We start from the raw sequence: 22,668 nt of genomic DNA, 5'->3' as shown, positions 1-22,668 counted from the left end.
GGGAGCTACCCAGAACATAAGAAAAAGCCCTGCTAGTCCAGGGTCCTGGAAGAAAAGGTCCATCTAGTCCAGCATCCTGCTTCACACAGTGGCCCATGGGAAGCCCACAGGCAAGAGCTGAGGGCCTGTCCTCTCTCCTGCTGCTATCCCTACTGCCACTTGCTCCAGGCTGCTGCTTGGGCTCCACAGCAGAGCTGCGAGAACTGAACTGTGGAGCCCTGGTGCAGTGCTGCTGGGACGGGATGGGATATATAGTCCTGTTACTTCCCCTCCCCGCCTTCCTGGGTCTCAGCAGGGACACAAAGCCCTTTGTTTTCTAAATGGAAATAATATGCTGCTCTCAGTATTCCAACAGTTTGTTACATAATTGAATATTGGCCTACAGTTGATTGTGATTCTTCCTGTCTTGGTACAAGGAGCACCTTCGACCCTTTGTGGTTGGTACTCCTGGCTGGCAATCCAGACTGCTCCTCTGGGTGAATAACCACATGAGGTTCAAACTTTGCTGGATTAAGAAACTATCCTTGTAACAGAACCCACCCCTGCCCCCCAGTTATTGCTTCTGTCTAAATAAGGAGTGTGGCCATTGGGGTGGGCATAGCTATGGGGTGTGGCTGGGGTGGGGGTGGCTATGGGGGGCTGTCATAGAGACAGTGCCTGCACTTCTGAATTTGTGACTACACCACTGCGAGCCTCTCGAATGATGCAAATACAAAGAAATCAGAAAGCACAAATATGGCATAACATTGCTTCCCTGCAATCACCAGAGCAGAATGCCTGCTGGTTTTTCTTGGAAACCAAGAGGTCTCTTAATATCTCCTATCCCCTACAGCTCCACTTACCATGAACAGCCTGCAACTCTGCCTAGTAAATGACACACTCTGCCATTAAAAAATATGGCAGGTCATGGTAAGAAAAACTGTTGCTAGCCTTTGCTTTTTCACATCGGAGGCTAAAGAAGACCGGGGCGGTAGGGGGGCAGTCAGATTTGGCAGATATTATCAGTATTCATGCACAGCATCTGGAGAAGGCAGCTGGGGTGTGGATGTGAACCTAAGGAGACTGCTGTGTTGATCAGTTCACTATGCAATAATATGTGAAACAGTCCTAAGTTGGCAATGGCATTGTTTAGAAAACCTCCATCAAGGTCAAACCAAAACAGAAGCAAAGTTCAGAGATTAGATTTCAAAGCAGGAATTTGAGTTTTCTATTTGAAATTGGAGAGATGGTAGGTCTGAAAATACTACAGATCTGAGTATGAGTAGAGGAAGGTGCTAGGTTAGGAACAGAGAGCATAAAAAGCTGCCTTCTATCGAGTCAAACCATGGGTCCCTCTAGCTCAGTATTGTCTACACAGACCGGCAACCGCTTCTCCAAGGTTACAGGCAAAAGTCTCTCTCAGCCCTATCTGGAGATGCCAGGGTAGGGGGTGTACAGAACTGGCTCGGATCAAACAGGCCCAGTTCAAACTCAAACTGGATTGGCCTCAGAAAAGGCGACCAGTCCGAGTTTGAACCGGACCAGGCCCATTCCAATACGTGCCAGTTTGACCCGGTTCGACCCAGTTCAAGGGCTATGTTTGTAAAGGGGAAACCAATGAGGATTCCCCTTTATAAGCAAAGGGGAACCCAGCCTTTAAAAGGGTTCTAAGGGCAGCCGGGGGGGGGACAGCAAGAGGGCATCTTACTGGCTGTGGCAGCGGTGGCACCTCTAAACCCCACCAGTGCTCCCCCACAGCACCGCAGACCGGCACCAGCTTGCACTGCTGGAGGGAAGTGCCAGTGGGGTTCCGAGGTTCCGCTGCAGCCGGTAAGGTGACCTCTTGCCACCACCACCAACGCCCCGGCTGCCCTTAGAACCCTTTTAAAGGCCTGATTCCCCTTTGCTTGTAAAGGATTCCCCTTTAAAAGCATAGTCGTTGAACTGGGTCAATCTGGTTCGACCGAACGGAACAGATCACTGGCCAGTGCAACCGAACTGGCTCGCGGATCAGTGGTTCATTTCAAATTTGAACTGAACTGCCAAACCTGGTTCCATGCACAACCCTATACCATGGAGGGAACTTGGAACCTTCAGCATGCAAGCAAGCCAGTGTTCTTCCCAGAGCGGCCCCATCCCCTAAGAGGAATATCTTACAGTGCTCACATGTAGTCTACCATTGCAATGCGAACCTGGGTAGACCCTGCTTTGCAAAACGGCAATTTGTGCTTGCTACCACAAGACCAGCTTTCCTCTCCTAGTAGCTGCCAGTGCTAGAAGTGTCTTTAGAAATCTGCCTCTTATAGTCTCATTTTCAATCTCTTCTTTTTCAGCTATGTGTTGAATTTATCAAAGACACACTGAGTGTGGAGCAAGTCTGTGAGGCCTTGCAGGTGAGTTGTATTCTTCCATGCCCTCTACCGGTCCTAGAGCCCTTGATTAATTTAAAGGTAGGAACAGGAGATCTTTTCCTAGGGCATCCAATGTATGACCCAGTCAAACGCTTCCAACTCTATAACTTCCTGCTGATTCCCTTTCTCCTTCTTGTTAGGCTTGCTCCAAAGACATGCATCCTAGACATGGGTGCATGAAAGATATGGGGTTATTTGCACTGGGGTGAGGTGGGGTAGGGAGGTGGGGTGGGGTGGGGTGGGGTGGGGTGGGGTGGGGTAGGGAGGTGGGGTGGGGTGGGGTGGGGTGGGGTAGGGAGGTAGGGAGGGTTGCTGTAAAACCCCATATTTTTTACAGCAACTGTACAAGTGGGGGACTTCATACTACAGGAGTTCTCAAACTTGGGTCCCCAGATGTTAAACTACATCTCCCATAATTCTTCACCCTTTGGCCATTGGACTACAATTACCACCATCTTACATCCTTCATCCTTCATCCATCATCCTCTGGCCATTGTGGCTGGGGATGATGGGAGTTGTAATCCAACAACATCTGGGGACCCAGGTTTGAGAACCCTAATAGAATATGGATGCTGAGAGAGGTAGATGGAGATACAGAAAAAATTGTACCACCAGGTTTTGTACACAGCTACTATTGCTATTGCAGTGCTCACCTCCACCTGCAATCATTTACCCACATAAAAAGCTTTAACCGTAGATTTTAATTTATGAAATGCTTTCTTCCTACATTACTGGAAATGAGGAATAAACAGAGCTTTTTTCCTTCCCAGTACTGATTCCCCTTGTAGGGCTAGGAGTTACTAGCTCCTAGGGCAGGGCTACTGGGCAGGTGGAGGGGAAGACTGCTTAAACTTATCTTCCCCGCAGACGATTGCTGATGAGTACTTTTGGGGCATGCTGATCGCATGCCCAGACAGTCACCAAGGGCCTGGACGCATCATCCCAGCCCCCAGAAATTCCACAATGCAAGGCTTTTCCTCAAGGCTCTGTTCAGGAGCCAGACCCCGCCTCCCGCACCTGATGTCAGGTGCAGGGGGAGGGGTCAGTGGGGCCACCATGGTGGCCACACATGTGCCGCCAGTGGTCAGGTTCCGCGCCTGCTCCCACAGGTTCCCACAGGCAGCCAAGCCTGGGCTTCTCTGCCCTAGCCTGACCTTGGCTGTTCCTGAGTGTAGAATCCAAAGGAAAGGGTTGTGGTATGCAAGGACAAGACATTGCAGTTGAATCAGGAACATTAACAGTTGAATAGGAACATAGGCAGCTGCCTTATACTGAGTCAGACCATTGGTCCGTCAAGCTCAGTATTGTCTACACCAGGCATCCCCAAACTGCGGCCCTCCAGATGTTGCTGAACTACAACTCCCAGCATCCCTAGACACAATTTTTTGTGGCTGGGTATGCTGGAAGTTGTAGTTCAGCAACATCTGGAGGGCCGCAGTTTGGGAATGCCTGGTCTACACAGACTGGCAGCAGCTTCTCCAAGGTTGCAGGCAGGAGTCTCTCTCAGTCCTATCTTGGAGATGCACCTCCAAGATAGGAACCTTCTGCATGCAGTCTTCAGTGCTCCTGCTGCTGGCTGTTTGTTAGCCCTGCATCTACTCCGGGTCTGGAATAAAAGTAACTAGAACACCATTCAAAAACTGGCCTGGGTCAATGAATGGATTAACCAAAAAACACCACAGTGAGAACAGCCGCTTTGTCTTTCAAACACACTTTGTATTTCATTCAAAGTAAAAACAGAGCTCTCTTAGTTTGCAGCCACACTCTTCTCCAGCTAGGCAAGAATTGGGATGCCCTTAACTTCTTCTTGGTCCCTCCCAAAACTCATGCTTTAACACAGGCCTGCTCAACTTCGGCCCTCCTGCAGATGTTGGCCTACAACTCCCATAATTCCCGGCTATTGGCTGCTATGGCTAGGGATTATGGGAGTTGTAGTCCAAAAACAGCTGGGGGGGCCAAAGTGGAGCAGGCCTGCTTTAACACCATCATAGCTGCCAAGAAGATGCTGTGGCCCCAGGCCCTCGAAGCTCTGAGCATCTAATGCTGGATTTCCCTGCCAGACAGCAACATTCCAAATCTCCTCCCAAATACAGGCTGAGTGCAATGCCATATTTATTCACTGGATGACAGTTCATGGAAGAGTCACCCGGGAGTATATATCCCGGGTGGCTCCAGTGGCTCTTTTCAAATTGCTACATAGTTCAGGGATGAAGAGCACTCAAACAAAGTCGTCTCTGCTGAGTAGGGTTCCCAGATGTGGACTTTCACCCCAGATCTGCAACTATTTTAACCCCCTGCTCCTATTTCTGTGCTGGAGGAGATTTCCGGAGTTCCAACAATCCTGCTGCAAGCACGGAGTGGCTCAAATCATTCAGTGGCTGTTATTCATGAGTAGGCGCATTGTTTCCATTGTTACTCATGTGTAACATTCTGCTGTGCGACAGCAGGAGGAGCTCATTTGTATGCTGCCGCTGTGCTGGCAATCCCCATCCCATTTCCCCAGCCAAGTGTTTTTTGCAGCAGCCTGCGCTGCCTCCCTGTTTTCTCAGTGACTCACTGTGATTGGCCAGTGGCCCCAAGGAGGGATGACTTCTTCTGACTGTGTCCTGTGTCTGTGCTGCACTACAGCTGCAGTGTTCTGCCAGCAAGCTCCCTCTAGGACGTTCTCCACACAGCAGGCTTTACAACGAGTTTTCTGTGAGGCTTTACTGTGAACTCAATATTATCCCAAAAAACCAACACAAAAAGTTGATTTATTTTTTTTTAAATCCCGGATATAAATCATGCTGCACTCTGTGAAAAACCCAAATGGTGTGTGAAGTGCTCTCCCATAGCTCGCAGAGACTTCAGGGTAAATCTACCCAATATATGCATGCACAACCTTCATTCCAGAGGAGATGTGTGCTAAAGGGCTTTAAAAGCCCTGTGTGAAAAACGTCCAGGTTAGAAAACTGATGTTTCCCCCTATATGCACCACAGTACCACAGTGGAGGGGAGGCTCGTGTTGAACTGTGGAGAAGGCTTCCATTCCCCTCCACCCAATAAAAGTAAAATGCACCATTTGCCCAGTGGGATTCTGTGATCCAGAGTGGTGTTAACTGGTGTTTGAACTGTGTGGAAAGGGTTCTGTGGTGGTTTCCCCTCCCCCTTGGAAATGAAAAGAAAATGCACCATTTGTCCCATAGGATTCTATTCTGTGAGCCAGTCAAAGGAAGGCCAATGTTTGAATTCTGTGGGGAAAGGGGTGTGTGAGCTGTATTTATTCTCAAATTATTTTGTTTTTATCAAAGCATGTAAATATACTAATTAGCATATGTAAATTTTATGCATTTTTAAAAATATGAAGTGTTGACTTTTGAGAGACTTCTTTGGTGAACAGCACCAACTATTTCAACTGTTTTGCTGACAGGTTTTGACTATTTTCACCACCTGGACCCAGCAACCCGACTGCTTAGATGCCAGTCCTTTCTTACTATCCCTCTCATAGGTTGTGCTGCTCCTTGCAGGGTAATAGAGAAATCACACCTTCTGTGTGCCTGCCTCCCTCCACTTGAGCTTTCTCTTTGGCCTCCCATTGTGCTGGGGCCTTTGTGTTGCAGGCACCTGCCCCCTCAAGGCAGACATTGAGTCCCACCAAATGATTTCACACCAGCTGACACACACAAGCCAAATTCAGCAGCTGAAGTTTAGGAGCAGCCAGTATATGGGACTTTGGCAGCCACGCTGCTAAAAACCACACTAAAACAGGGGCTCCTGTTGTGTTTCATTTCTTTTGCTGGAATAGGAATTCTACATTGCTTGGATCACTCTTTATTGTAGGAAAGACTGTTGTTTAGTGGATAGGGCATAGCTCCTGGGTGTTCAAGTCAGTGTGAGATGTCTCTGTAGATCCTTTGTATGCATCCCTCCCTCCTTCCCCACACACCATGGCATTTTCCAAACAGGGCTTTTAGTTTGCATCTCCTCCAGAATGGAGGTGTGCATTCACATATCGGCCAGATTTACCCTGAAGTCCCTGCGAGCTATTGAGGAGCACTTCACACATGATTCGGATTTTTCATTGCGCATTAGAGCGTAGCCCGATTTATATCTAGGGTAAAAAAATCCACTTTTTGCGTCGGTTTTGGGGGGCAACTTCGAACTCGCAGTAAACTCATGGTAAAGCCTGCTGTGTGAAAACACCTATGTATGTGGCCGGAGGATGAGAACTTTTGTTGCAACAAAAAGACCTGTGCTGACCTTGCTTTAAGGAGCAGCCAGCTATTGGCACTGTGCAGCTGCAGTAGCACTGATAGCTAAAGAAACTACAGCACTGTAAACCTTCTACAGAGGGCTGAGGCAGCATTGAATGGGCAGATCCATGACATACAGACATAGCAGGTCAGATTCTGTCATCTAAAGGGATCTCTACATGTATTTCTTTGCTTGAGGACTTCACAGCCATCCTTCCCTTGCTAGCCTCTTGTCAGTGGGGATCTCAGAAATGTAAACTGTTGCAATGGGGCTTTCCCTAGCTCAAAGCCTTGTGGACTCGATGATATTATCAAGCACAAAGTGTATCTTTGGGTCTTGCTAGCTTCTGTGGGCAAGATAAGGTCACAAACTGAGGATTTCTTGAGATCCTGCTTCTACCTTGTGTGATGGTAATGATGCCACAAGACCTGGCCATGCACCATGATGTTGTGATGTGATATACTATAGGCAAATGGCAACTACGAGGGTGTCCAGGTTACCTCCTTGAAATGCACATTTGGTGCACACCCAATCCCTGTGTTCCAAGCACACCTACAACTATCCTATGATGGTCCTTTGCCTGCTTACCAGCCCACACCACAAATGACGGGGACTGCAGGACAAACAGGCTGTACAGTTTGCATTGGGGCTCATCAATTATGTCACAAGCCACAAAAATGAGATCTGCCTTTATTGGATATGTCTTCTTTCACTGCTTTCATTTCTGGTTTACTGCATAAGCATCAAAAACAGTACAAAAAGCTGCTATTGTGTTATGGATATAGTGTGGGATAGCAGTTGTCTAACTCCTGCGTGCATTTCGCACAAAAAGAGTTCTGGTTCAAACATTACCCATTCCATTTCTCACAGGATTACTTGCTTTGCAAAGAGCCAGTGTGGTGTATGGTTCGAATGTCAGCTTTGGACTGGGAAGACCTGGATTCAAATGCCCGCTTAGCCCTCAAGTTCATTGGGTAACCTTGGGCTATTCACCATCTCCCAGCCTAACTTACACAGAATTGCTGTGAAGCTAAAATGGTGTAGGAGGAGGAAGAGCCCCAAGTTCCTTGGAGGGATATATGTAATAAAACTGCCTATAGCAGTTGGTTGGTTATTCCCTGTTGTTTTTTGAACCTTAAGCTTTCTTCTTAGAGTTTTCTTTGAGGTTCTATAGCCAGAATAGTAGGTGTGTTTTCATCCTATCTCTATAGCCCTATTCACATGTTATATTGATTGCATGTACAATCTGTATACAGTGTATGTATGCACAGATTTGTACAGATGTAAAGTTATTTACACATTATGTTGAATGCCTGTACACTAGTCGATTTCCTATCTGTACCCTGCATTTGAGGGGCCTGTGCTCAGGTTCTCTTTTAAAATGAATGTGTGTACAGCCATTTACACAAAAACATGTATACGTTTAAGGATACCTCGATGTGCGTGCACTGTAATGTCTGAATAGGCCTTTGAGTCTCCTTATATTTATGCATACACCCTGTGTTTCCTGATATATCTTTGTTGCTGAATTCCTGCAAGGTCTTTTGTAAAGTGGTGAAACTGATGACGGGTATTTCCCTTTCATTGTCCTCGTACCCAGTCTTCTGTAGCCTAGGGGTGAGTGCTATCCTAACACTGACTTAAGAAAACAGAAGAGTATTTTAGACTCACTCTCTGTGCCAGGTCTCATGCCTTCTAACAGATTATCAAGGTTCTGATAGTAGGGGCATTGCACTGATCATTTGTTGTGTGTAGTGATGGTTGGGGAATCAGCAGTCATGTGGTTTCTGTACTACAGTCCCCATCAGGCTGGAGAAACACTTTTGGGACACCAGTTTCCCCAGATGATCGAATCTGTTCCTAAACAGCAAACTCATGACCATGTACAATACATATGAAGGTGGCTTGTATCTAGTTAAGACTATTGGTCCATCTTGTTTGGTATTGCCTATACTGATTGGCAGCGGCTCTCAGGGTAGTGGGCAGAGTTCTTACCAGTCCTCAGGGAGGATTCAACCTGGAACCTTCTGTATGAAAGCATATGCTCTGCCATGGTCCATCCCAGAGTTTTACCCACACTACAGCCTTTTGAAAACTTAATAAAACTAACCCCTGCTAACTTGGCAAAGAGGCACCTTTTAATGTGGTGATTCTCTTTATTTAGCAGGGGGAGAGTAATTGGCCCTATCCACCCCCAGCACAGTACCAGTGTATGAGCTCTTCCTTAAAGGAAGAAGGAAGGTAGAATATGAACTTCTAGGGGCATCAGAAGCTACCCCTACATTGTTCAAGATGTTAATGCCTTCATGTCCTACCACTGCAAAGTCATAATAATAAACAGAGTGCCTGAGATGTTACGCAAGGCAACGTCAGCATTTTTCTACCCACTGGGGCTGCTGCACACATGAAGGCCAGGCCTGGTGGTCTTGGTGCAAAAACACAGTTACACAATTGCATAAAACAGTACATGGACAGGGCTATCCTTAGGGTATGGCAAGCATGGTAACCACCCCAGACCCTGCTCTTTTAACCCACTTTAGAATTAACTGGAAGGGGGCCCCTCACTGGCTGATTTGCCCCAGGCCCTGCACCCCACCAGGGCTCTCTAAGGACAGCCCTGCACATGGGTGCTTGTGCTGCGCTACTTTCATTGTTTCCAATGCTGGCGTTCACATGTGCAGCAGTCCCTACAGGTCGGAAACACTAGCATTGCCTTGTGCAGCATGTCTTTCCATTGTTAATATTGTAATATATTGTACTGTATTTTGAAGGTTGTGAGTTGTGTGGGAACTAATTTTTGGCTGAGAAGCGGGATCCAAATATAATGAATAAAATGAATAATAGCTCAAAGCTTATAATTTTACAAAATTCCTCTTCCTAATCGTTATCTTCACCAGCAGATTTGCAAATAGATTTTATTGATACAATGAATCATTCTAAAGTAAATCAGCACAGTGACTCAGGTTTCTCATTTATTTATTTATTTATTATTTATTTGATTTGTATCAAAATGGTTCATTTATTACAGACACTTATAAATAACTGAGTTTTCAGAAGCTGCATTTAACCTTAGTGATCAAAATGATCATGAATCACCAGTACCGTATTCTTTTTTTAAAAAATGTGTACACCAGTAGCAGTTTAGGTGTACAAGTAATTGATTGATATCTATAGGTACATGCAGGTGATGTTACCTGTGGAACCTCTTCCACACATGAATTAAGTTAGTTTCACCCCTTACCACTAGTGTCCTACATGAGTGCATAGATGGAGAGTAAAATGAGCACACATACCCCAGGGAGCGAAAGCAGTGGTTACAAACAGAACTGTGGGCACACAGATGCTCCCTCCCTCTTCCTGTTTTGCTGCAAACAGCACGCGATAGAGTAAAGGAAAAACAGCTCTCTGTGTGCTGTTGATGTGTTTTGTGGCTAGGGCCAACCTATTTCACCAGCAACTGTCGTCAGCATGATGATGTGTGCTAGACTCCCCCTTGTCTGTCTCCTTGGGCTAACCTCCTTCCACACACTCAGGAGAGGATTCCCCTTTGTATGTTCCTCCCGCCCTACCCCACTGCATCTCCATTAACAGGCCAACAACCCATCAACTTCTGGTCATGGGGGATTTGTTCTTATTTTGAGTTGGGACCTAGATGTGTCCAGACCTCTGTTTTGGATTAGGAGGACAAAAGCAGCAGTCTCCAGAGATGCTAGGTCTGGATTCTATAGTTCAAGTCCAGCAAACCTGCCTGTCTCTTGGACATTGGAGAACACACCTTGGTTGCCAAGTGTGGACATCACAGAAGAGGACAAGGTTGGGAAGGCCTAGGTTTGGAATGCTCAAGCTGTGAACAGGAAAAGCATAGAACAAGGTTTTACCACTTTATTTTCAAAGTTGGGTCACCAGACATCCAGGAGTGGATGGTCAAGAATATAACGTAATGGTATCTTATGACAAGGTTGTCCGTCCTCCTGGCCCTTAGGCAAACCCTGTGGCTTGTAATTGCCTCAAAAGGGCAGGAAGGGGGTTAAGTCACCCTTTTCCACCAGCCAGAGAGAAACAAGGGCCAACTCCTCTCCAAGAGACCCAGATCTGGACGCAGTAGGTCTCGGCCATCTTGCCTCATCACTGGCAAGTGTCTCCCTAAATAACCGAGCACACTGGCAGCATTCCACAGGCTCCACCCTGCTTCCTGACCTGCCCCAGCCATGCTAGCACAATCCTCAGTATCCCTGGTCGCCCATGGGATTTTCCTCTCCAGCCCTCCTCCTGCCCTCCTGTACTGCAGCCTTGTGGTTGTTTGGGCAGCTGGCACCTTGTTTCTGGGATGGAGCCCCCACTCTGCCTGATGCAGCCAAAAAGCCACACATCAGGCCTCGGGCTGCCGGCTTGCCAGTCTCCTGGCGCACCCCACAGTTGGGAGCAGGCACTTGCCCGAGTCCTGAGCCATCGGGGTCAGGCTCGACAGCGGAACACCCCATGTTGGGGCAGGAGACGAGGCTGTTTGGCAGAACGTTGGGTTGAGTACCAGACAAAGGTACTTCCTACAGTATCTAAGCCAGAAACATTGTGTTCAGTCCTAGCAAAAGACTTTAATAAAGCCTCTTGTTCTACTAGAGTGTATGCACTGGATAAGACATGCAGTCTCAGATCTGCACAGGGCAGCTTCCAGATTAATTAGTTATGACTAAGCACCATTGAAATCAATTAGCAACTTAGTCATGACTAACTTAAGCTCCATGAATTTCAGCGGGACCTAGTCATTAGTAACTTAGTCTAGACAACACCACCCACAGTTTTAAAATCTACAACCCATATGTAACCATAATGTAAATTTAAAAATTCAGAAATACACACAACTTCACTCATCTGAGGAACATTCAGAAAAACAAACGGATAGGGGAACTCAAAACTTATGTCCACAAGGATAGGGGAGAAGAAATACCTTATTCCCTCTTAGCAACTGAGGTGCTTGTGTGGCTGTGGGGAAATGACTGTAGAGCAGACGGCCCACTCTGTTTGCATTTCCACAGGGCTACTTCAATTTTCCTAATCTTGCGGAGCAGAGGCGTAACTAGGGAAAACGGCACCCAGGGCAAGCACTGAAATTGTGCCCCGCCGCACCCCCAACAGATACATACATGTACCATAGAAAGCTAGATGTGTGGATGACCTGTTTCCCCCCTCATGCATTACTAATACAGGGTCCCTGAACATACTCCACAGCTACTTCTAACACATGTGCAACGGGTGCAATCTAGCTGAGGCTATTCTGGCTGTGACAATCCGGATGGGAGCATTATTTCAAAACACTGGGGGGATGTAGTCTGTCAGCAGCTAAGCATAAAGCACAGCCTGGTGCAATCTCCTCTCCATATCCTTATTCATAAGCTTGCTCTCAGTAAGTCTCAGACAGAGTTGCAACTTTTTCCCCTATGCAAGCTGTGTGTGTGCCTTTAGCAGTAGCATTACAGACAGACATTCAACAGGTGCCATTGGTTCTGACAGCTATCGAGAAAACAACACACCTATCAAACGCCTGCTGTCAAGCAGCTGTTGAAAGTATAGAAGCCTTGCCAAAAATAAAAAAAGGTAGCAACCCTACTCTTATTCCCCCCAAGGCAGGTGGACCTGGCAAAAAGCAAGTTTCAGCTTAGAAGTTTCCTCCTTGGCAAGCTAAGTGGGCACGAAGCCAAAGGAAGTTTCAGCCACATTCTACGGGAGCCCCAAGAGGATGAGGGGAAAGCGAGGTGCCGATTGGAATGGGGGCCCCCACAAATGGAGCCTGGCATGGCATCACAGCCGTCCAAACTCCGCTTGTGTGAGCACATGAGTCAGCCTGCGTCCGTGTGTGTGTGTGTGTGTGTGTGTGTGTGTGTGTGTGTGTGTGTGTGTGACTAGGACACGTCTCTGCTGAGCGGGGATTGTGTAGCAAAAGGTGCCTCTCCCGCCTGCCCTCGCTCTCTTTCCTCCGAGCACAGCTCTGGGCTGTGCCCATTGCCTCAACCGCGCGCACTTCAAGCCACACAGAGGGAGAAGGCAGAATGGGCTGGAAAGGAGTTCCTCAGTGCCAGCAAGACCCACGGCCAGCATCTGCAGAGAACTCCAGTGACACCAGCAGGAATGCCTCACCATATTCCCTGCTGCCGCTGCTCTTTTCCCTCTCAGAGGACGAGCTTCAGCCTGCCCCGAGTGGCGGCGATCTCCCTCCACCGCCCAGCACCACCGCCCCCGGCAGCCAGACGAGACCCCCGGCACGCAGGCAAGCAAGCAAGCCGCTCCCCAAAGAAGCGTCCCCCTCCGGGTTGCCATTATGATTGCGCAGACACACACACCTTGTTGTCTGTCCTTGTTGTAGTAATGTGTGTGAGTGCGACACAGACACAGACAGCAGGCAGCAGCAGCAAGTTAACACAACAAACGCTCTGGTTCTTGTTCTTCTGGTCTGACTTGGCTCCTCGTGATGGTCGCCGACACACAAGACGAAGAAGTCCACGTGCAGGCGGCGCGGCCGGCGAGCTCTCCTCCCACTAGCCAGACACGCATGTGCGGCGTGTCCTCCTCCCTCCCGAGTGCGACTGGTGGCGGGGGGCGGCACCGCGGGGCGGGGCGGGGCGGGGAGTGAGCTCAGGCTAGCGGAAGGAGACGTTGACGACGATGCCGAAGGAAGAAGAACAGCAAGCAGGCAGGCGGCCACAGGCAGGCACTTCTCTGCAACTTTAGGTGCCTGCGCCGCCGCCGCGCCCAGGAGGGGGGGCGCCGGGACCTGGAGAGGGGGAGGGGGACTGCTCCTTGGGGACTGCCTGCTGTGCAGTGCGCTCAAAAAAAAAATCTCAAAAATAAATTTTTTTTCATGAAATTCGGGATCGGCGGGGGCACTTTTTTGCGCCCCCTACCGAGTGGCGCCGGGGGCACGTGCCCCCCCCGCCCCCCTATCGTTACGCTCATGTTGCGGAGAATGTCAGTGACTATCTGGCAATTCCTATATTATACACAGAGTTGTCCCTGTAGGAGACATGAGATTTGCTTGGTTGGGTGATCTCATGTATCATTTTGGGAGTCAGTGGGGGCTGGGCTGTCTGGAAACCATGGACTTTAGAATTATTGTAGTGTCTCTTTTACCAGGCCTAATCATGGTGGGGGTGAAAACATAACACAGTTGTGGTTGTAGGCGGTTTAACTGATGTTTGCTGTTTACTGTGGTCACTTGGTGCTGTTATTGGAATAGTTAGCTCTGAATACAAGCGTGACCATGTGATGGGACTGGTGTATCCTGAAACAACGGGGAGGCCAATGTGGCTTGCCACAATCACACGGTTTTCACACATACACACTGGAACAGAAATTGTTTTTCTTGTTATCCGCATGGTCTACTCCTCCCCCACCTGTAGCTTGTCCTTACTGAGGCTGGGATTTATCTTGCAGAACAGTTAGTGGTTATATCCCTCTGGGAAATAGTAGCAGACTGACATATCATTACTTAATATGGGGGTGTCTGCCTTAGCTCGGCGTTTAGTACCCAGATGTTTCCATTGCTCTGTAGGGCCTAGATAATGTGGAAAATTACTCAAAAGAGCCCCATTGAAATTAAAAGGTTGTTAGACATTGCCTAACTTGAACTTTTGATTTCAATGGGACTACATTGAGTAATTTTCTTCAGTATGTCAGCCAATATCTGCAGGTTCTATCTTTAGAGGTGGCTGTGCGTAATTTTTTAAGTATATAAATGTGCACATGGTGGGGGGTGGGATTAAATAACTCTGCTGCAGACAACATTAATTCTAACCTTGGCCTGTGTTTAAAACCTCATGTACAACATCATACCTTTTGTCTCTGTGGATAACATCACATTATGTATTGTGTTTATGAAGAAGACCCCTGCATGGGCAGGGGTGAGAGAAGAGAGCCAGAGGGACAGCAGCTCTATGTCTCTCATAATTGAGAATAACGAATGAGAATGACAGTTCCCACTTCCCTCATAAACATGAACAGTAAAGGTGAACAAATCCACTCTTCCAGGGGTGTAGAGAGCTCACTGGTAGCTGCAGAACAAGCTCTTGCTGGTGGCTCCCTTTTTCATTGTTTTTCTTGCACATGCACATCAATGTGCTCTGGTCATGCCCTGCATATGATATCATAAACAGGGGTCATGGCCACCATAGGCAAGACGGGCCGCACTGTCCTGCTGCTGCTCCCATTCAGTGCTTCATTCAAACGCTGTGTGGGTGCATTCTTTCTCTCCTCCCAGTGAGTCAGAGAAAGAGGCAGCCAGTGTTTGAACAAAGCCTCAGCTAGGAGCAGCAGAGGGGCCATGGCCACTCCTCCTGCTAGTGGCCACAGGAGAGGGGGAGAGTGGAATGGTCCCCGGAGAGAGTGAGTGGGTGGGGTGAGAGCCTCTGACAGCCTCTGGAAGTGCCAAGAGAAGGCGGGAGTGAGCCTCTGGTGGCCCCTGGAAGTCCTCCGGGCAGCAGTGGCCTAAGGATGCCCCCCTGCCCATGCTCCATGGTAGCCATGCACTTGTACTCTTCTATTTATTCTTTTCCCATCCTGCCTATCCTGAAAGCAGAGATCCAGGAGCAACACAGACTACAGCTGGCTCTGAGGGCAAAGGAGTCAGTACCGGGGCAGAACGAGGCCCGCAGCAGCCTGGGTCCAGCCTGCTACTGCGGTCCCTTAGCCCCCTCCCTGCATCTGATGTCAGATGCTAAGCCCAGCCCCAGCATCTGATGTCAGACACAGGGGGTGTATCTTTGCTTTCAAATGTGGCTGTGTGGCAAAATCCCCCGGCCAGCACCGTGTTCGCAGCGCAGGGAGAGTTGCTCCCAACCACGCTGCAAACATGGCGTTGGTTTAGCTTGCAAATGGGGCCACGCGGCCCCCGTTTGCAAGCACAATCCCCAGGCAGCCGGGAGCAACTCTCCCTGCACTGCGAACGCGGTGCTGTCTGGGGGATTTTGCCATACGGCCCCATTTACAAGCAAAGATATGCCCCCTCGTCTGACATCAGATGCAGGGGGTGTGGCTGGGGCACCAGGTGCGGCCCCTGATTAGCAGCGGCCTGGGTTCTTCGAACCCATTTGCCCAATGGTGACTCCGCCCCTGGTCAGAACTTCAGCCTGTGCTGAGCAGGAACACAGAAATTGGGTATGGCAACATACAAGAAATGTTGCTCCAGCGACTTCTCGAAGCAGACTGTCAGTTTTTATGGCTGCTGCCCCGGCAAAATGAAAGGACCCCTCTCCTTTCCTTGGGAAGCCTCTGTTTCCTAAAGGGGACTTGCTTGATTTCTTAAGCACTGTCTCTGGTAGTGGTGGTGCGGAGGTCTCCTGCCTTATTGGAGGAAGTTCCACAACAACAGCAGGAATCTCCTGGCATTTTGAACTGTCAGAAGGCTCTTGTTGCAGAATTTTGCTGGAGATCCAACATGTCTGTTTTGTCCCTTTCCGCTGCCTTCTCCTCATCCTCTTTCTCCTCCTTACATTACTGCGTGGGGGTGAAATACAGGGCTGCATATTGCTTTATCTTTGCTCTGGATGGAAGCATACACATGCCTTCAGCAGCTTCTTTGTAAAATGAATCTTTTTCCTTTCATTAAACCAGGTTCTTGAGTGGCACAATTGATTCTGGGAAATGGAGGGTTTTTTGGAGGCTGTAGCCATGACTAAAGCCTCGGGGGGGGGGGGGGGGCTCAATTTCCCAGAAGCACTGTGCCACTCAGGGACCCAAAGGAATGGACCTTTTTTCCCTTTCCAAGTCCCAGCTTCCTCTCCCCTTTGTTGATGCCCCTTAGTCCAGACCTTGCATTCACTCCATACTCTCTTTATGACAGGCAGCTGTGGCATATGGACAGGCGGATTTGCAGATGCATTGCCTGGCGTTCATTGAAAACTGCACACGGGTAAGCACAAAATGTTGGAAATTCTCTGTGGCGAGAGAATCTCCTTTCCATTATAGCAGGGTGCACAGAGGCACAACACAGCGGATTGAGTTAGGCATGCGTGTATGCTGAGAGTAAAGTAACTTGGAGCCAATTCATAGTTTCAAATCAATATATAAGGCATTTATTAAGGAACTCCATTCTAGATAGGAAAGTGAGGAGTTAGGATCTCTAATCTATCTATCTAGCTGGATGCAGATGGATTCTGCATCTTCTCTGCACACATGGTGCAGGGAGAGGAGCTTGCCATGTTGCAAGGTAGAAGGGCAGGTAGGGAAGAGAGAGAGAGGAAGGAAGTTAATCCCTGAAATTAGCAATCTACATATCCAAAGGGATAGTGTCAGAGCAGTGGAGAAGGGGTGACCAATGTCTTGACCCTCTAGCCCTCTGACTCACTAGTCTGTCCTCCACTGTCTGAGACAAGAGACAGCGCAAAGTCCTTTAACTTCCGACACAGAATGGGTAGTTATTTCATTCAAAGAAGAGGCCAAGCCACCTTTCTACCATCTGAACTGCAGTCACAGCTGTGAGCAGGTCAGACCTTGGCTTAACAAGCTTAGCCCTCTTCCCTTATAAGACATGGAAGCAGTTCACACAATCCTCAGCTTTGGGAACTGTGAGCATTCCCAATTTTTGATCATATGTGAGGGGAAAGCAAGGTAGGAGTAGGAAGAACTAATCGTGTGTGAGGTTTATGCCGGTCACGAGGGGTCCATCCTACACAGCAGCAGCACCCAGCTTTTGATTGAGGTAGGAGGGAAAGCCTTCCCCAGCACGAGCCTCACACACATGATTGCTTCCTCCCCTCCTACCTTGCTTTTCCCTCGCTGGTGATCAAAAATAGGGAGTGCACACAGCTCCCAAACTTGGGTAGGACATTTGTCCTACCCTGTTGAAGGTCATGTGAACTGCCTTCATGTGTGTTTACTTGTTTATTCCACTGGTATTTCACCTTTCTTCCATGGAACTCAAGGCAGCTCACATGGGGCTTCCAGGAAGTCACCCATCTAGGTACTGACCAGGCCTTTTTCACTGTATCATGTGGTTGTATCATGTGCCATCAGATCTTGCCTTGGGAACCATCTTGGCAGTATGATTGTTTGGCATATGGGCATATGGGGAAGAGGACACCACAGCACTGGCAACAGCCTGGGCCATGTCAGTCCTCCATGATGGTTTCCAGACAGCGAGCTTTACACTGCAAAAAGTGGTGTAAACTGCGACATTTTGTGGTGCTGATTTAAAACCGCGGTTGAAATCTGTTGCCTCCCACAAAGGGCAAATACAACTATTTTTTTGCAGTGCAGATGCGACATTATAGGGCTGTAACGCAGCAATAAAACACGAAAGAAGGCATCGGAAATGTGAATGGCAACTTGCTTATAGCGCAGGGACTGTGATGTCAAGACACAGGCAGTACGGAAGGACACTTAAGGGATACGTCCTGACACGGTGCTAGTGTGTAATCTGGAAAGTGCCCAGATGTTGTCATCTGTCTCACCCTGCAAAGTTCCTGGTCTCACAGTACAACTGGGATGGGAGAAGATTTAGCAGTGATGTTGGTGCTATATTGCTTTCATGACAGGGAGAGTCATTTACTACACTCAACAGGCCGAACTGCCCCAACCCCAACTTAACTGTGGCCAGAATATGGGCTCCCTGCAGGCTGTTGTTCTTCCCTTTCTCACAGCCACCAATTTTTAATGACATGGAAGGAATGCTTTTCACCTCACAGATGAGCAGCGTTTTTCCCCCCAGGAGGTGGTGCATACTCGTGGTTTCCTGGAACTGTCAGAACTGGCAGTGCAAACTGTCTTGCAGAGTGACTGCTTGGCTATCGATGAAGTGGACCTGATTCGTGCTGTTCGAGAATGGGCTCACGTTGGCTCTGTAAGTGCTATTTAATGGGGATGAGGAGAGAATGCTGTGGGGATTTAGGCATGCGGGCTCCTTTTAAGATTCACAGAATGGTAAGGGACCAAAGGCAGGGGCGTAACTACCATTAGGCAAGGGGAGGCAGTTGCCTGGGGGCCCCCACGCCTCGAGGGGCCCCCCAGAGGCAAGTCACATGACTCCCCAAGACCCACAGAGCTTCCTTCATTATGATCCTTCCTTCGTATTTCTTCCTTTGACCTGGCTAGTATATCTCTCTCTGTCTCTCGACCCTCCCTCCCTGCCTCCCTCCTTGTGTGTGTGTATCAGCGAGGGGCCCATTTTAAAATTTTGTCTCTGGGCCCACTCCAGCCTTGTTACGCCCCTGACCAAAGGCCATCTGGGGTCAGTCCGTACCCACTGTTCCAGAGTGAGGAGGGTCATGCAAGGCTGGAAAGCTGAGTTAAAAACCTGGGCCAGAGCAGAGGCTGGAGCAGAAGACAAGAGGGGCAGATGAACCCAAAGGCAGGGAGCTGGGAGAGCAGGGCAAGAGTCTCGAAGCAAGAAGCTGGAGCAGAAGACTTGGGGTCAGGCTTTAGGAGCTCCCAGTGTGGAGCTGTTGCATCTGCAAAGGTTGGGCTGCAACTGAAGAGTTTATAAAAAATTCAGAAGTCCCACCTTTTCCCTGGAGCTAAATAGGTCCTGATCCATAGCAAGCATCCAAACTTGCTTCACCCTTCTCTCCACTAGGCTCATTGGAAGGGAAGCCGTGGTTGGCCTTTGCTGTCAGCCTGGACTTAGCATCGCAACTACCAGGCAAGCTCTGGCTGCACAAGGGCTATTGTTCCCATGGGATCTCCATGAGTCCTGGGAAGCCATACTGGAGCCTGTTCCTCCTGCTCCTGCTCCTCCTTTTCAGAGTAAACCTCATCAGGATGCAAGCCTAGATGGATCCTGGCACCACCAACCAACATAATCAATTTGATCTGGCTAAGTTATTGCAGTGCCTAAGGTGAGGCACAAAATGCTGCCTTTGCTGAAGGAGGCCATCCCCCTTTCAAAACCAACCCTTGCTAGCTTGAAAGTGCATGGCAGACATTTAGAAGGGAAGGTTACTAGCATCCTCTTCTTCTCTCCTCGTGCTTCTTGCAAGCTTTGCGAGGAATGTGAGGCGAGGCGCTTCTTGCAAAGCTAGCAATGATTAGACCAGTCTTTAAGAGCTGCTCCAATGGCAATGGCGGAGGGAATCTTACTGCCCTTTTAGCACCTCAATAAGCTTCCTCCTGAGGCAATTGCCTCACTTTGCTTCATACAAAGGGCCACTCCTTATTTGACCAATCCAGACAACAGTGTGTCACCAACAGAGAGCAAGTATGTACACATCAGAAATCTGCCTGCAGAGTAAAGTGTTCCAGGTTAATTGAGCAAGAAAGACAATCAACATATAGGAGGAGGCCAATACTCACCCAGTGACCCAGTTATTGGAACTGAAATGCATCTCCTTTTTTCTCATAGCTTCTGCTCCATTTCAGAGTTAGGGCAGTTGTGGGCATGAATATGCTTATACAGGTCTGTCATCCCTCCACCCCAACTCTGTGCTAAACCTGGACTTATTTCTTGCAGGCTGTGCTGGGTAGCCCAGTACAGAACGTGGCAAAGACAGTAGTGCCAGAGCTGCGTCTAGCTTTGCTGTCGCCAAGTGAATTGACCACGTTGGAGGAAGAGAACAGAAAGGATCATATGATTCCGGTGAGTGAGGAAACTAGCCATAGCAATAACCACAGATGTTTTGGGTATTTCACGTTGTATCCCCACTCAGTTTGCATGGATCTTATATTTCTCCTTGGTCTTAAAGGTTTTGATGATGCAGCCTTGGTCTGTGTTCTCCAGTTTAGTTAGATGAGACCACTAGCACGACTGGCTGATAAAAATTTTGGAATATGCGGAGATGGCAAAACTTACAACACTAATAAGAGACCCAAACTTGGAATGTTTTAAAGAAGATTGGAAACCATTCTTGTTGTATCTAAAGAACTACTTTCCTACTATGGACTTTACAGCAAGGTTTGAAATTTAGTAAAAAAAACTGCAGGTTGGTTAGATTAGCTGTGTTTGTAAGGGTTTAAATTTATGCTTTGAATTATTATTATAGCAAGGGTAAACTTTATAGCTGATGATTCACGGAGAGATGTGTGCGGGAAGTCCACCTTTTTGTGTGTATTTGAAATGAATGACAATATTACTATTGTTAAAATTAATAAAAATTGAATTTGGGGGGGGGGAGATGAGACCACTAGCACAGAATAGTGCCTTTTCTGTGGTGGCACCCACTTTGTGGAATTCCCCCATCCAGGGAGACCCATCAGGAAATGTCTTCAGCTTCATTCCACCCTTGTTTGTCTATTACATGCCTGTTTCTGCAGTTCATCTGTCTGGATAGTCTTCCTTTCCTACTATCCCTGTCTCTGTTAATATGTCCAGCTGTGTATGTCCTGTGCCAGTTTATATTCTGTCTTATTGTTCATTCTAACCCTGAATTGTGCAGTTTTCTTGATGCTCCGGCATTGAGCCCTGGTGTAAACCACTGTGGCCAATGTAATATATACATGATATCAACACAGTCAAATATAAAGTGAGCACTTGGAGGTCTCTGTGACCAAGAAAATTAGTGCTGTTTAGCAGTATTGCCTGTAAGAGGGATCCCCAAATGTGGCTGACTACAACTCCCATCATCCCCAGCTGCAATGGCCTTTGGCTGGGGATTATGGGAATTATTTATTTATTTCAAATACTTCTGCCCCACCCCTCCAGTACACTACTGTTCAGGGCGACTAACAAAATCAATAAAAACAATACACTATAAAACAAAATAAAACCAATAAAATAGAAACAAACTAAAAACAAATCTCAGTTAAAAGCAACATTTAAAACTATGTTATGATGTTAAAAGTTAAGAGGTTAAAGGGTTATAAACCCACTAGATATAAACGCACTAGATAAGAGGAGAGCTGGTCTTGTGGTAGCAAGCATGACTTGTCCCCATAGCTAAGCAGGGTCTGCCTGGTTGCATATGAATGGGAGACTTGATGTGTGAGCACTGCAAGATAATCCCCTCAGGGGATGAAGCCACTCTGGGAAGAACAGAAGGTTTCAAGTTCCCTCCCTGGCTTCTCCAAGATACAGCTGAGAGAGATTCCTGCCTGCAACCTTGGAGAAGCCGCTGCCAGTCTGTGAAGACAATACTGAGCTAGATAGACCAATGGTCTGACTCAGTATATGGCAGTTTCCTATGTTCCTATGTAGTTACAGCTAAAATGTTAAAATGCCTCTCTAAAAAGATGGGTCTTCAACTTAACAACATCTGAGAAAACTTCTTACATGGAACACTGCTGCTTAGTAGAGGTTGGCCACAGTGTCCCTAAGGAGGAGGAAGGAAGGAGCCTTCTTCACATCTCATTAGACCTTCTCCAATTATTAACACAGGCCATTCCCGTCTACTGAGTCAGACCACTGGCCCATCTAGTTCAGTATTATTTGCACAGACTGGCAGTGGCTCTCCAGGGTTTCAAAGAGTCTTTCTCAGGACTAGCTAGAGATGTCAAGGACCGAACACGAGACCTTTTGTATGCAAACAGGGCAGATTAAGCTTTTTGCCGCCTGTAGGCAAAAAAAGATCTGCTGCCCTGGCTCGGGGGCTTGTGGGGGGTAAGTGAAATCTTTTTTTAAACCTTCTTAAATCATCAGTGGGATGGCAGCGCAGCAGGGATGGTGGCGGAGATGGGGGTGGCTGGTGGGAGGCGGCGCTCCAGTGGCGCTGGCGGTGGTGAGGGGAGACCGAGGCAGGGGAGGTGGAGGTGGCAGCAAGAGCTCCTTGGGTGGGCCTGCCTGCCACCCAAATGACGGGTCGGGCCATTTTTGACTCTTTTCGAGGCTCTCTGCTCAGGCAGGCCCACGGAAGGAGCTCTTGCCACCACCTCTGCCTCCCCCGCCTCGGTCTTCCCTCAATGCCACCAGCACTGCTGGAGCGCCAGCCGCCCCCCCAACTCCGCCACCATCCCCACTGCACAGCGGAGGTTTTAAAAGGTTAAACAAAAGATTTAACTTGCCCCACCCCCCGCCCCAAATTTGTTGCCATAGGCAAGTGCCTGTCTTGTGTATGAGTTAATCCGCCAGTGTATGCAAAGCACAGCCTTTCCATATGGCATGCCTATTAGACACCATTCTGTTGTGCTTCCC

At 48.3% G+C, this 22,668-nt stretch overlaps 1 protein-coding gene across 2 annotated transcripts in view; it reads left to right on the top strand.

Moving 5' to 3' along the window:
* Window positions 1–22,668, top strand: part of BTBD19 (BTB domain containing 19) — a 78,481-nt gene that overhangs the window by 49,357 nt on the left and 6,456 nt on the right. For both annotated transcript variants that reach the window (XM_053313672.1, XM_053313671.1), the window contains 4 exons: window positions 2,313–2,372; window positions 16,453–16,521; window positions 18,319–18,450; window positions 20,056–20,181. In XM_053313672.1, the coding sequence (XP_053169647.1) occupies window positions 2,313–2,372; window positions 16,453–16,521; window positions 18,319–18,450; window positions 20,056–20,181 (387 nt within the window). The remainder of the gene's footprint in view (window positions 1–2,312; window positions 2,373–16,452; window positions 16,522–18,318; window positions 18,451–20,055; window positions 20,182–22,668) is intronic.

This window comes from Hemicordylus capensis, chromosome 4 (assembly GCF_027244095.1).
Source record: "Hemicordylus capensis ecotype Gifberg chromosome 4, rHemCap1.1.pri, whole genome shotgun sequence".
In the NCBI taxonomy this organism is placed as follows: domain Eukaryota; kingdom Metazoa; phylum Chordata; class Lepidosauria; order Squamata; family Cordylidae; genus Hemicordylus; species Hemicordylus capensis.
Note: the sequence above shows the minus strand (reverse complement) of the source record. Positions and strands in the feature narration are given on the sequence as shown.